The 13,236-nt window shown below is 48.2% G+C and overlaps 1 protein-coding gene across 1 annotated transcript in view; it reads left to right on the forward strand.

The window, feature by feature from the left end:
• The first annotated feature begins 1,793 nt into the window (after positions 1 to 1,793).
• mdy (diacylglycerol O-acyltransferase) overlaps positions 1,794 to 13,236 on the forward strand; it is a 242,736-nt gene continuing 231,293 nt past the window's right edge. The window contains exon 1 of the mRNA XM_050191515.3: positions 1,794 to 2,085. Within this exon, the coding sequence (XP_050047472.1) occupies positions 1,964 to 2,085 (122 nt within the window). The 5' untranslated portion in view covers positions 1,794 to 1,963. The remainder of the gene's footprint in view (positions 2,086 to 13,236) is intronic.

Genomic DNA, 13,236 nt, shown 5'->3' on the forward strand with positions numbered 1-13,236 from the left:
TTTCTTGAAAAAATCTGCGCTCGCTACTTTCCTGTCGAGAATTCTGTCACGCTGATAACGCGCATACCGTTCGTGACCTGGAAGTACCCGACTTGCTGCGGTAAAGAAAGGAAACGTAGGCAAGGCAGATGGCGATTTTCGTTGCGGGACAAGATACGCCCCAAAAGGTGAAAACTTTTTAAAGAGTCAGCTGGGAAACTCCGCCGCGGTATTGTTTACTCTAGCCGTGGCTCGGCGGCTCGACGTCAAGTCGATTCTCGGATATTGCCGCCAAGGAAAGGCCCTTTGTAAATGGGGGGTCGGTCGTCAAGACCTCGTAGTGGCCTGGTACTGTCCTCGCATGAAATGGTCGTGTGGTCTTTTAAGAAATACTTAATCTCAAACGAGCTCGACGGCCCGGATGACTTGATTCTTGGTCGATCACTTTCTGAAATAGTTTCGCTTTCGCGTGACTTGGCTCGTTTCGGCACCGAAACCCTCAAAGTATACGGCCGACAGCGCTCTTCGCACTGATAACGAGCTTTTGGTGCCGATCGAGTAGCGCGAAATTTCGTGAAACTATCGCCCAAAGTGATCGCCCCAGAATACCACCCTAGGAAAGTTCTGTCTCCTCAGACGACAGTGATAAGTGAACTCGTTTACCAATTGATTCTTTGAATAAAGGCGAAATGCGAAAACACCCGTGTACTTAGATTTAGGTTCACGTTAAAGAACCCCAGGTGGTCGAAATTTCCGGAGTCCTCCACTACGGCGTGCCTCATAATCAGAAAGTGGTTTTGGCACGTAAAACCCCATAATTTTTAATTCTTTGAATAAAGGTACCATTTCTCTTTCCGTTCATCTCGTGTTACATTCGCAGCTTTATCTTTAAAGTTTTTTTTTTATTTCGCGGACTGAAAAGTCGACCGTCGCGTTATAATCGCGGTCGCGTCACATTCGAGTAAATACGGTATATCATTTTTAGGGCGGAAGTTTGAGGGAGGTAGAGGCTCAAAGGGCTAGCGCTCTTTTTATCACGTTGTTTTGTTGAATGAAGGCTGAACGCTTTTTTTTTTTCAACAAATGGTGATGGAAAAGCTGCTAATTATCAGAAGTACGCTAATTAGCCTTTTAAGCAAGCATATTAAACTACATGTTAAAGGAAGTTCGTTCTTGTTGGCGCATATCGAGCTGATGTTGTTGCGCAAAATTTTTTTGAGGGGGTGTCGGCATATCTTGGGAAGGGGTTGTATAAATACCTATCGGGATTTTATCCCTTCCCCTGTGCTTGGCAGCACAACGCCATAACCACTATGCCTCCACAATTGGTCGTTGAAATGTCTTACGTCGCGGGATCTAAGTGGGAAATACAAGATAGTGGATGACCTTGATGAGGATACAAGCCTGCACTTGCTGTTTACCTTGCAACATTTGAGATGCCAGACATTGTCCCAGTCGAAATATTTGTGTTTCCCGCAACTTTGCACTCCCCATCATAATTCGTTCAGCTACAATAAGGATCAGTGACCTCTATTACCGACGCTGTACCGAAGGCGTATACGGAGTCCAAGGCGTGCGGGCCTACTTAGCGTAAATATCGTTGTGGGCCCGACGCCAGGCCGTGGCGAGCACGAGCAGCACGCGGCAGAGCCTTGCCGCGCCAAACACGCGTCCGTGCGGCATCTCACGCAGACGAGCCGCTTCCGCGAGACTTCGGCCCCTGCTCAACAGGCGGCGCCACTATCGACAGCCGCGGCCGGCCAGCGGCGAAGCAGCTGTTATCTCGCTACATCCGTTTTAAGTGCGAGCTGGGCGCGCGCAGCGGGCGGTGTTTTTCGCTACGGCGTGCTTCACAGGAGGCGCACCTCTGGGCCGGCGACGCGCGCGCGCGCGTTGAGTGATAACAAGGCAGCGACGGTCGCTCTCTCGCGCCCCCCGGAGACGCTGTGCACGGCCGCCACGGCGACGCGGTTCTGGGCCCGCGATGGCTCACCAGAACGGCCCCACCACCAACGGGGTTCGGATACGTCGCACCCGGAGCCTGGCTAACGCACTGCAGATCCAGGAATACGAAGCCAAAGAGCGCCGCCTCGCCCCCGACTCGCCGTGAGTCCTCCTGTCCCTTGGACTGTGTGACGCGAAAAGCATGCTGTTTTCATCATCTAAACTTGCGCATCTGTACCGTGTTCACTGGGCCGTCGTTGTCCATTCAGCGGGGATGCAGAACTGGCCTTGTTTGCGTGTTAGTCAATCGTCTTTAGACATGAGACAAAGACAATCGACTAAGCGTGACCATTTTATTGTCGTAGCAAGTGCTAATCGTAGTCCGAGTAGCGAGAGTCCATAAAATTGACAGGAGTGATATAGTTTGCATATTTTGAACAGCGCTAATGTTTCTCTTCTTATTTCCCTGCCAAAGGCGACTACGCAGTCGCAGCTTGTGTTATGAAGGGTTGCGTGTGGGTGCCTGATATTCTGTGTTGTACTTTTTCTCAGATTTTTACTTTTTCCCAAGGAAAGTTTAGCCCTAAGTCACACCAGAAAAAAAGGCAACTGATATTGCTTACACTTCGCTTCGGTCCGTTGTCGCCGCGCTTTTCTTGTTTTTGTTTTTGGCTCTGGAGTAGGACCAGTAACAAAGTCGGTCAGTCTGCTCCTTGGTAATATCGCTAGCGAGAGACAAAGAAAAATAGTTTACTTCTTAAGCACATTCTGGCACCAATCAGACTTGTGCTATTAATAAAGTGATCGACTGCTCACGTTCTTTCGCCCGGAAGATCTAGAAATTGTCGAAAAGTATTGAATTTGTCAGTGCTCGATCTTATTGAGGACTGAGTACTTTGGCAACCGGATCACTGCTTGCAAGACGGCAATCTCTGAAAGTTTGCCCACAAGGAAAGCCACAGTCGCATCGTTTAAGCGAAACGGTAGCCAGGAATCTTTAAAACCTCTTTCCGAACTCTCTCCGTTTTCTTTCACGCTTGCTATAGCACGCATTCCCTTACCACTGGGACGTCAGAGCGGTGGCGCCATTTCGGTGCAATTTTGTCGCTTTCGTCGATTGTCTTTCCTTTTCTACGACTGCAGCGGTTACGCTTCGATGCGGGCGACCGCGCACATCAAAGGTGCGGCCCCGCCAAGTGGTAATCCGAATCTTCTCGCTGCAGTGCGGGCCAGTATCCGTCTCTGAACTTTGCGGAGCCAAAACAATTGCTAGAAACCGTCCACATTTCTTAATTTGAATTTATGATTATTATGCTTTGTTTGTATCTTTTCTTATTAGTTCTCATTAAAGGACTTCTTTCGTTACTTGACGGAACACAAGTTCTAATTCCACACGACAGTGCAGCTTATATTAATTAGCACTGTTCATTTCCGATATGACGTGATGCGAAGTTGCGTATAATTAAGCAATCTTCAGCTTTTATTAGAGCCACATTTTCTCCGTCCCGTCTTTACATACCTTTAAATACTTACAAATCGTCGCATTGGGACAAGGAAGGCGCCATTATTTTTGCGCACCCATCTCGGAGTAATCAAGTAAGTTCCCTTTTTATCAGAGGTAGAATGCTCAGCTCTGGATACCGGTCACGTACACTCTCGTGCCTGACGATTCCAAACTGAGACGGAAGGCCCACATAGCGAGAAGTAGCTTCTCTGAGAGTAAACCCGGCAAACTTTCTTCGTTCATCGAAAAGAAGTGAATGGCTTCCCAAAAGTTGGACTAGGCATCGGGAAAGAGGCTTTGCAGATATATGATAGTGTGCAACTGGTACGCCTTTCTTTCTGTCGCTTTTTTTTTTACTTTATCTTCGAGAACAAAAAAATGTATACAAAAATATTTGGACTGGTAGCCTAATGTGGCTAGTGGCCGGTAAATACAATATACAACAACATATGCACAGGTCAGCTAAGAGGGAGGGGAAAGAAGAAACAGGGAAAGAAGACGTATATACATAAGTATATATACGCACATACACTCCAGCCATCATCTCCCGACGTACACGCATGTTCAGTCTTGAAGAGAAAGAAAAAAAAGACTTGCATGCTAGCTCCGACCGCGGTGAGTCGAGCCGGTTGGGTAAAGGTGAGCCGAAATTCTCGACCCACTTGAATCTGTGCGTGCGAAGCGGGGTGTGCGAGATCGTATCCCTCTGGGTGTTTTGCTTCTGGGAGTATGTAAAAGTTGTACCAGAAGAGAAAGCTTAGTATGCAGCGGCTGTAATCCGAACCCTTCCTTTAACTATCCCACGTGCGACCGGAGCATTATGCCACAAACGTGCGTGGCAGTTACGAGGCGATCACGCGCCCCCGCGACAGACGGGCTTGACAGCTGTCTACTATCACAACTGGTCCCGACCGCATGAACACGCATCGGCACTTCTGCGCCGTCAACATGTACCGGCTTTTCTGCGCTGACAACACTGAGCGTGTCACGTAAGCCCATCTCTCCCTTTTTACGTATATATATCAAAAATTAAACGACGCAATCCTTGCCCAGAGGGTGCCCGAAAGGAGATCATCTTTCGGGAATAGTACCTGTTTGTAAGTAGTAATTAAGCTCTATATCGGTGAGAACTTACAAGGTCTGGCTTACTGATGCACAATGCAATATGAAAGGCGACAATTTATCTCACGTGTTGCCGCCTTAGCTTGTAAATCGTGCCGGTCTAACTAATTGCTCATGACGTAAAGTGTCTTTTTTACCACAGATATTAGGAAATAAAGATAGGGCTAGCTCCATTTTACTGCATATTGATTGAAACGCTGCAACTGGAACGAAATGTACAAAGCAAGAAGGACGCATCTTCGTGCCTCGTATTTCCTGCGTCCTTTTTTCAGCTGCCTAGTTGTTCTTATAGCGAGTTTCAATAAATCTTCATATATTTACATTTCTCGTAGAACCAAACTTGACGTACGTTGAAGAGATAACTTGCATCAACATAATGTGGTTACGGAACCAAATCGAAGTAGGAAATAGTCTTTTATGGCAATATATCGACAGGAGACAATGTCCGCGCGGTTTTGGGATGTTGATCGTGCATGGCCGAACTCACGATTAGTGAAGTTGCTCTGCTGCTTGCCGCCGATTGAAAGTTCGATGACACCCATCAACGTACACCTGCTCGTCTAACCTGCCTAATGCCTGGCGTCTTCGATATTGTATGAAAGCGTCAACCTTTTTATCAGGGGCACATTGCTCGCCCTCTTGAACACAGCCTTTTTTTTCCCGTGGACTGGTGACGAAATCAGTGTACCGTCTTATCATGCGTGCTGCATCAATTGTGCACAACCTGAATGATGCCGTCAGCACATATCGGTGAGCGGAATTCCTTTGTTGAACTTGCATTTCGAAGCTGTCGTACCTGCCGAGTAGCGAATACTGTGCGCTTGGTGATCGACATCGTGCACGGCTCCTTCCAAAGCGGGCAACTTTTTTTCTAATATCTCAGTAGAACTAGAATAAACCCTTCGCTCTGATTTTTTTGTGTGTGTTTAAGGTTTTCTGTCTGTTGTCATATATAAACTATTATCGCATTCAACCGCTATTAATCAATGCCCCTTCAAGTTCCGCTTCGTTCAAGTTCCTGCCACTTGCGGAGCAGAAGTAACCTAGGCTGAGAATTTCCCACTTCTAGATCGACTTAGAGACACCAACGAAGTAAGTTATTCTAGAGTGGCTAACTACTCATCTGCCATTGCCAATAGGTCAGACTTGCTGTCATCAGAGGTTCGATAGGGGTAGAAAGGAGAACGAAGGCTAATAGCAGCCCGCGTCGCCGAGTATAGAAATTCCTCTTGACATCAGTTATGACAACGTCTGATCAGTGCTGGTTAATTGCGCATCGATGAACCAAAAAAGAAATTAAGTACGCTGAAAGAAGAAAAGAAGCTACGAACATTTGGGGGCATCTGTTGTACACAATAATAATAATAAAAATAATAATAATTAGACGAATGCGCGAGAATGCCGTCGAAATCCGTGACAAACGCCTTGGTCTAGTTCGAGCCCTGATTTCAAGAAAGGAAGATTTGCTCTTCGTTTTCTCTTTAGATAATCGCTTTCCACAGTAGAAGTGCAAGTACAGCGTTTTGAAAGAGCAAATTGCTAGTCTAAGCAGACTTCCTTTTAGATACGTCCTTTTAATATGCATGAGTGCGCGGCGGCATGCCCAAACCTCAAGCATTGGAAAGTCTAGATTGCTTTTTTTTCCCCGACGTTTGGTGACATCACAGGTGACGCACAAGCAATGTAAATTGTGCGGGAGAAGGCGTTGAGGGTGAGAAGGGCAGCGCCATCGTATAGCCGTACGCTCGTTGACTGCGACGCCCGCCGCGGTGCCTCCGCCCCACAGGACGTTTTGCGGTCGGCAGCGGCGCGTGCGCTGATAATGAATAGCAGTGCCGTTGCCACCCGAACGAATGCGGCAAGTTTATCAGCGTCCGCCGGCAGGGGGTGAATGTCGCTGGCCCATCTCCGAGCTTCAGTGAAGCCACCTCAGAAGATTAGATTTCGGCTGCGAGACGTCGCTATTTCTGCTTTGCCAGCCGTGTGTTCCGTAGCTTTCCTCGACAACTTGGAAAAACACAGCGCCTAACTCTGTCCCGCCCTGCTGCACCGGTTGTTTGTTCCCGAAAGGCGTTCCCGCTCGCGTTGTCGCAGCAGATGTGAACAGCGAAAGGTGTGAGGCGGCAATCGGTGATTGCGTGTCAAGAGCATCTTCTTAAAACTTTTCCTTCTCGACAGACGTCTGCTCCAGAGTTGCCTCCGTTGTTATCAGGCCCCGTGCCTAACAGTGCTCGGGAAAAGTTTCGGCTTCTGTCATGTGCTTCAGGTTTTCTGTGGAATATTGTTAATCCGAAGTTAATCGGGAGTCCATGACTATGGCGTGCCTAGTAATCATATCGTAGTTTTGGCAGGCAGAACCTCAGAATTTAATTCTAGGAGTCGAACCTACGACCACCGCGTGACGTGGATAGTCGCATATCAACTAAGCTAATCAGGAGGCTAGCAGCTGGGAGCGCTAGGACGAATTAATACGCCGCCAGTATTGCCAACTAAACATAAGAAGAAACACAAGTCGGACCTTCAAAACGCACAAAATCAGTTCGCAGCGCTCTGAGAGATTAGCCGGCATGTAAATTTTATAGTGCTTGTAGAGCATGTGCAGCCAGTTACCAGACATCGGAAAGAAAGCTACCTTTCTCTTCGCACACAACAATTAACGATGAACGTTTTAAACGTTAGAAAGTGTTGTTTATTGTGGGACTACTACGTAATGAACGAGAAGGAAGGGGTTAACCGAGGGGCCCGATTTTTATTAATCATATCATAAGAAGCCAACAAACATTCTTATGATGTGATTAATAAAAATCGGGCCCCTCTGTTAACCCCCTTTCTTCTTTCATTACACAACGAGGGTCTCGAATCCGGCAACATTGATGCTTTCAGGTAGCACGTGTCGGTTTATTGACCAGTTACCTTCACCCTAAAAGATCACGTACTCGTGACGCCTGCGGCAGAAAGGACGTTCCACATCCACCGCGAAGTTTTGTGAGTGGTGGCGCTGGCTAACACTCCCAGGGTAAGTTCTAGTAGTAACACATAAATACCCCAAAAAGTGGATGGGAATATGGCACCGCTGTAGCTCAATTGGTAGAGCATCGCACGCGTAATGAGAAGACGTGGGATCGTACCCCACTTGCGGTAAGTTGTTTTTAACGCGACAGCGTTAAGGAGCTCGTGTCGCAGAAAAGCCGGTGTCGGCGGCGTTGGTCGTGAGCGAAAAATTCCGCTAGGCAATTCATAAATAAAAACAACTTGCAAGATGGGCTGGGTGGGAATCGAACCAGGGTCTCCGGAGTGTGAGACGGAGACGCTACCACTCGGCCATGAGTTCGACAAAAGCGCCTTTAGTGAATGCGGTGTTGCCTTAGAAACGTGCCGTAGAAAGTTATACTGCGGTGTATATCGGTAATTATGAGCATGTAAATTACAAAGTCGCAGTTAAACGAGTAGCGAAGTACGTTTCCGCTACATTTCTTCTGCGCTTGGCGCACACGCAAAGCCATCTTGCGGCAAACCAGAAGACGCCCTCCTCGCAATGTACGACGCTGCCCCGACAGGTGGTGCGCCACTCGCCCGCTTCTCCCCTTCGTCACGTCAAGAGCATGCCGAGCGAATGAGTGGATGGTGCGAACGGGGTGCGATAACGCTATCGCGTTCCACTCTTGAAGGCGAAGCTTCAGCGTCCTCCAATTTTTTCATCCACTTTCAGTTCCATTTTTATAATTTATTTCAATTAGTAAGTAAAAGTAATTTACCCTGTGTTGTCCTTGGTGTCTTTATTTGTTGGCTTCTTATGGTACTATGTGAGTAAATTATCTCGTCCTTTGCAAAATATTTCGTTTCGCAGTAGCGCCACTTGCCTCGTCTTGCGTCACTTCCTGTTTTGCAAGCCCATTGCTCAAAAAGTGGTGAGGGGAGCTCTGGGAACTGCAGAAACTGCTGGAGCACTTGTTCAAGGAATACAGTCGCACATGGAGAAAATACAAAGTCAAGAAAGGGGCTGACAAATGGAATAGCACACTATGGTATAAAGTTTGTAAACAGGGATAAGGTGCCTCAGAAAGGCTGGCCAACGTTTCGATAGTAGGACCTATCTTCGTCAAAAGGCCTTCGACGAAGATAGGTCCTCCTATCGAAACGTTGGCCAGCCTTTCTGAGGCACCTTATCCCTGTTTACAAACTTTATACCATGGAGAAAATGTGAAGTACGGTATTTAGCTGTTCAAAGTATAATTTCCCCTGTTGCATTATAGGGGGTATAGGTAAACCGCTTGCGCGCAACACCTGCAGCACCAACAATCGTTTGAAAATACGAATTGTCCTGCTGTTAAAAAGAAAGAGAAAATGAGTAACGAGACCAAAAAACCGTGGTAAAGCGCGCTAAAAAAGTTTTTTTAATTGCGAAAGTGTGGGATCGTCCTCCATTTTTTTTGTCAATATGTAGATTTATTTATTTTAAATAACTTTCATCACTCACAGCGCCTTAGCCCATGTTAAATGGAGTAGAAGAAAGCAAGTGTTTCTAACGTCTCCTCCTGATATCTGCTTGTTTGACGCAGCTCACGTACAGTGATTCACACGCATTCACTTTCCGCAAAGCGATGTTCGCCGGTTACGAGGGGGTTTCCGAACGTCGCTGTAACCGAAGAGCACGGAGTCCGATGACTCGTCCACGGCTGCTTCGTACCGGACGATTTCACGGCGAGTTACCAACGCGTGCTTCGCGAGACTCGGACACGTGCCTCGCCTGCCGCTCGTCGAGCACAGTGTAGTGGTCGTGATGTAACTTCAGGATTGAGACGTGAACACAAATTTTCTCCCTCGAACGACCTTCAAGGCACCTAAAGAAGCTGTTTGCTCAATGTAAAGTTCATTCAAGTGAAGCGTACATATACACTACACTTTAAACACGGCATAAATGCAGTTTTTAACATTCTTGTAGCTGATAAACTTCTGGTTTGCAGTTCTTAACATTCTTGTAGCTGATGAACTTCTGGTTTGCTCGCGCGACTTTAACTGAAGTGCTGTCCGTACACGTACCTACACCTTCTCTCTCCCTTCTTTCTCTTCCCCTTCTCCCATCCCCCAGTGTAGGGTAGCCAACCAGACTATTGACTGGTTAACATCCCTGCCTTCCAGTATTCTTCTCTCTCTCTCTCTCTTGTAGCTGATGAGGTGCCACTTATTACCGCAATAACGGCAAGAGCTGCGAGGGCCTGGATGTTCTTTTTTTATACTATTAAGTAGTAGGTTAGCTTTGTTAGGCTGAAAGTACGAATCAATGTGAATAGCTTGCAGGGGAAATATTGCCCGATAGCTCAGTGCCAGGCGCCAGATTATATGCACGCGATACGATTACACTTCGCCGCTGTTACATATTGTTTATTGCTGTAAATTTTACTCGTTGGATGTAAACACTAAGCCACGCATAACATTGGTCCTCATATTAGCGCTACTTGCGGGAAATTACCATTACTTCGGACAGAGTGCGGGGTACTCATCACGTCTTTATAAAAGTCCCTGTGCTTAGGGGGAGAGAAAGGGTGTTTAAAAAGGCAGGAATGCTTAAGCACAACTCATTCTGTTTGGGCGCCCTGCACCAGGTTTTCTGTTGGCTCCGGGATGTTGTTATCATTCATCTAGATTGCCCGTTCTGCTTACGTTCGATCAAGATATTTTTTATTGTGAATCGCCACAGTGTTACAGTGGCCATGGCGCTCTACCGGAAAGCACGAGGTCACCGCGAGTTCCGTAGGGACCGCGATGGCCGCCTTCCTTATGTAGGCGGCACGCAAAAGCGCGCTTGTATACGCGCTTTGTGAGCATGCTTAAGAACTCCAGGTGGTAAAAATCCGCAACCCTCCTATGCAGCATTAGCACCAGGGTTAACCCCTATCAACGATTGTACTTCTATCGGTGTAGTGACGTGGATGCGTAACCAGCGACTGAATGTGCTCTGGACATGACACCAGTTGCACATGTGGATGGAGGCAAAAAAATAAACGTGAAACTGCACTGTAATGGTTGGGGTCAGGCATGAAATAGATGGTAGCTGGCCCATGCCGTCGTCCAACTCATCCACGCTGAGGACGTTGTTGAATGGAGAGACTTGTTCTCATCGAGAACGAGAGAGAGTGTAAAATTTATTTTCAAATCAGTAAGATTTGAGTCCGGCGTGTTTTAGTGGGTCTGGGCTCCCGCCGCGGACGTGGTTCCGAGACCTTGTCTCGAAGCGGCTTCCTCGGCTCGCTGGACGGCCCAGAGTTGTGCTGTCAGGTTCTAGCTGAGCAGTGCGGTCTTCCAGCGCGAGCGGAGGCTGGTGTGGAAGAGACGGAGGGGTCGGCACTGCCCGACTTGTTTGTTAACTGCTCACACTCCCATAACATGTGATTAAGTGGGGCAACCTCGCCACACGATGTGCATCTGTTTGTAGTGTACAGGTCTGGATACATGGCGTGCATGAGTCTGGGGTTTCTGAAAGAATCCGTTTGTAATTGTCTGAAGTGTACTGCTTGCGTCCTGTCTAACCTAGCGCGAAGAAATGGGTATACGCGTCTTTGTAACTGGTAGTGTGTCGTGATGTCGTGGAACCTAGTCATACGATCCTCCCACGCCCAGACGTTTGATGAATATGGGATTTATTTACAGTATCTACATGAGAACGTTACAATTCACCAGTCTAACATGACTGAAAGAGGAATGCACCCTGAGGAGCCGCGAACGGCTCCTTAAATACTCTGTCCTCCCTAGATCCCTAGGTGAGGGAAAACGGCCGTTCGACCAAACGGAGCGTCCAAAGTCATCGTAGCCGACCCGCCTTTGAGGGGGAGGGTTTACGCATTCACTTCCGCACAGGTTGCACTGACCACACCAAGGTGAGAGGGTTCTTGCAGACATGGTGCTGCCCCGAGCAGGCGCCTCTTTATCCCCGAGTCGACTCCGCAGACAGAGGCCGCCGCATCTGTCCATTGACTGACGACTTCTAAGCTGCGTGAGACGGCACCGCAAAATATCTTCCAGGAGCTCCCCTGCTTCAAACAGACAGTTCCGGGGACGGCGTACACACTAACAATACGTGCTCCGCCGCCGCAGCCATGGTGGCGCCGATGTCTTGTTGACTCGGAGCATTGTCCTCCTTACAAAGCGAGTTGCCGCCGCATCCATGGTGGCGCCGATGGGATAGGTACTGACATATTGCCGTCCTTTCACAGCGAGTTGTCGTAGCAGACATTGTGGCGCCTTTTCGTCGGTCGCTTCCCCGAAGATCGCCAGCCCCCGCCGGTCGAACGTAACAGCACGCATCATTTGTGTGAAGGTAAAATACACACTACCGTACGTGCACTGCACATCTTCATATGAATTCATCGTTTTGTGTTACAGCTGGAGACTAAGATCTTGTAATAGGAAAGCCGTGCACTACCCCCTCTATACGCTGACGTTTGAAAAGACTTTTGCACGTGCTTCGTAGTCTGGAAATTTCCCCCTTAGCGGCAGTTGCCACTTCGTTCGTTTTTTGCGTCACACGCCAGGCGACGTCCCGGCGCCCGGGGGCGCGTTCCGATGCCTCTGCCACATTCTGATACAACTGTGTGTGTGATTGTATATATATATATAGTAAGTGCCGCAGGCATAACTTCTGCACAGCAGCACAGAAAGGAAGCGCGTTGTACTGGCGTGGTGTTGGGCGGAAATCGTATCTCGACAAATTAATGACCAGCTTTGCAAAGTCTTTTTCTATTTCTTTAATGCTAGTGAAAGAGCACGCGTGCCTTTGTAGTGCGAACAAGTGTGCGATGCGCCCTGTTTGTGGGAAAGCTGCTGTTTTCGGTCAATGACCGTGTCGCGTGATCATTTCGTGTTTGTGCCTGTTTTTCGTGTCTGCGAGAGTGTGACGAAAATAACGAAGTCATCTGCGCCGCTTGCGGCTGCTGCTGCTTGTGTTGGTAGAAGATACGCACGGATAATTATCTATTTACACGAACTTAACCAGTTTTCTATTGAAATTGAACAATACCCTGCCGTGAGGTCACGTACCGCGAGAGATTGCGCTCGCGTATACAAGCGACAACAAAAGGGGTGGTGTGGGTGGCGGCGATTTGTCGTTGTCGAGCAATGCCACTTGAGCGGCGTCAGAAGCGGCGATGGGTAAGGTTAGAGTACAAGGAATGGGAACGACTGGCTTCGGGATCACTGCCATTGCAGATATTCGACCAGCCGTCTCGGGCACGGACGAGCGAACGATTTCCTGTGAAAGCCGCCAAGGACTTGAGACACCCCCACCCCCACTCGATACCGGCGGCTTTCGGAGCACACTGTACGTCGTATGATGCCAGCCAATGCGGCCTTCACACCAAAAGGCAGCCAAGGTGCTACTGAGCGAGTTTAAATCGTGCCTAAAGACGTCGACAAAGATACACGTACACACAGGACAGCCATTAAGCCTGTGTGTATACGTGTATGTTTATCCGCGTCTTTTCGCGCTGTTTAAGCTTTCACTATATGTCGCACCAACTTGCTCAAACAGAGGCACACCGTTCAAGTGATTTACTCAAGCGGCTCAAGACACCCAAGTGCACATTGCTGCAGGGGCACGAGTAAACGACTCTACCACACTCCCGCACTTTCTTTCGTGCTTTGTTTCAGTGCTTTTTCCGATTAACTCTGTCTTCCCTTTACCCCGGTGTAGG

Source organism: Dermacentor andersoni, chromosome 1 (genome assembly GCF_023375885.2).
Source record: "Dermacentor andersoni chromosome 1, qqDerAnde1_hic_scaffold, whole genome shotgun sequence".
Classification (NCBI taxonomy): Eukaryota; Metazoa; Arthropoda; class Arachnida; order Ixodida; family Ixodidae; genus Dermacentor; species Dermacentor andersoni.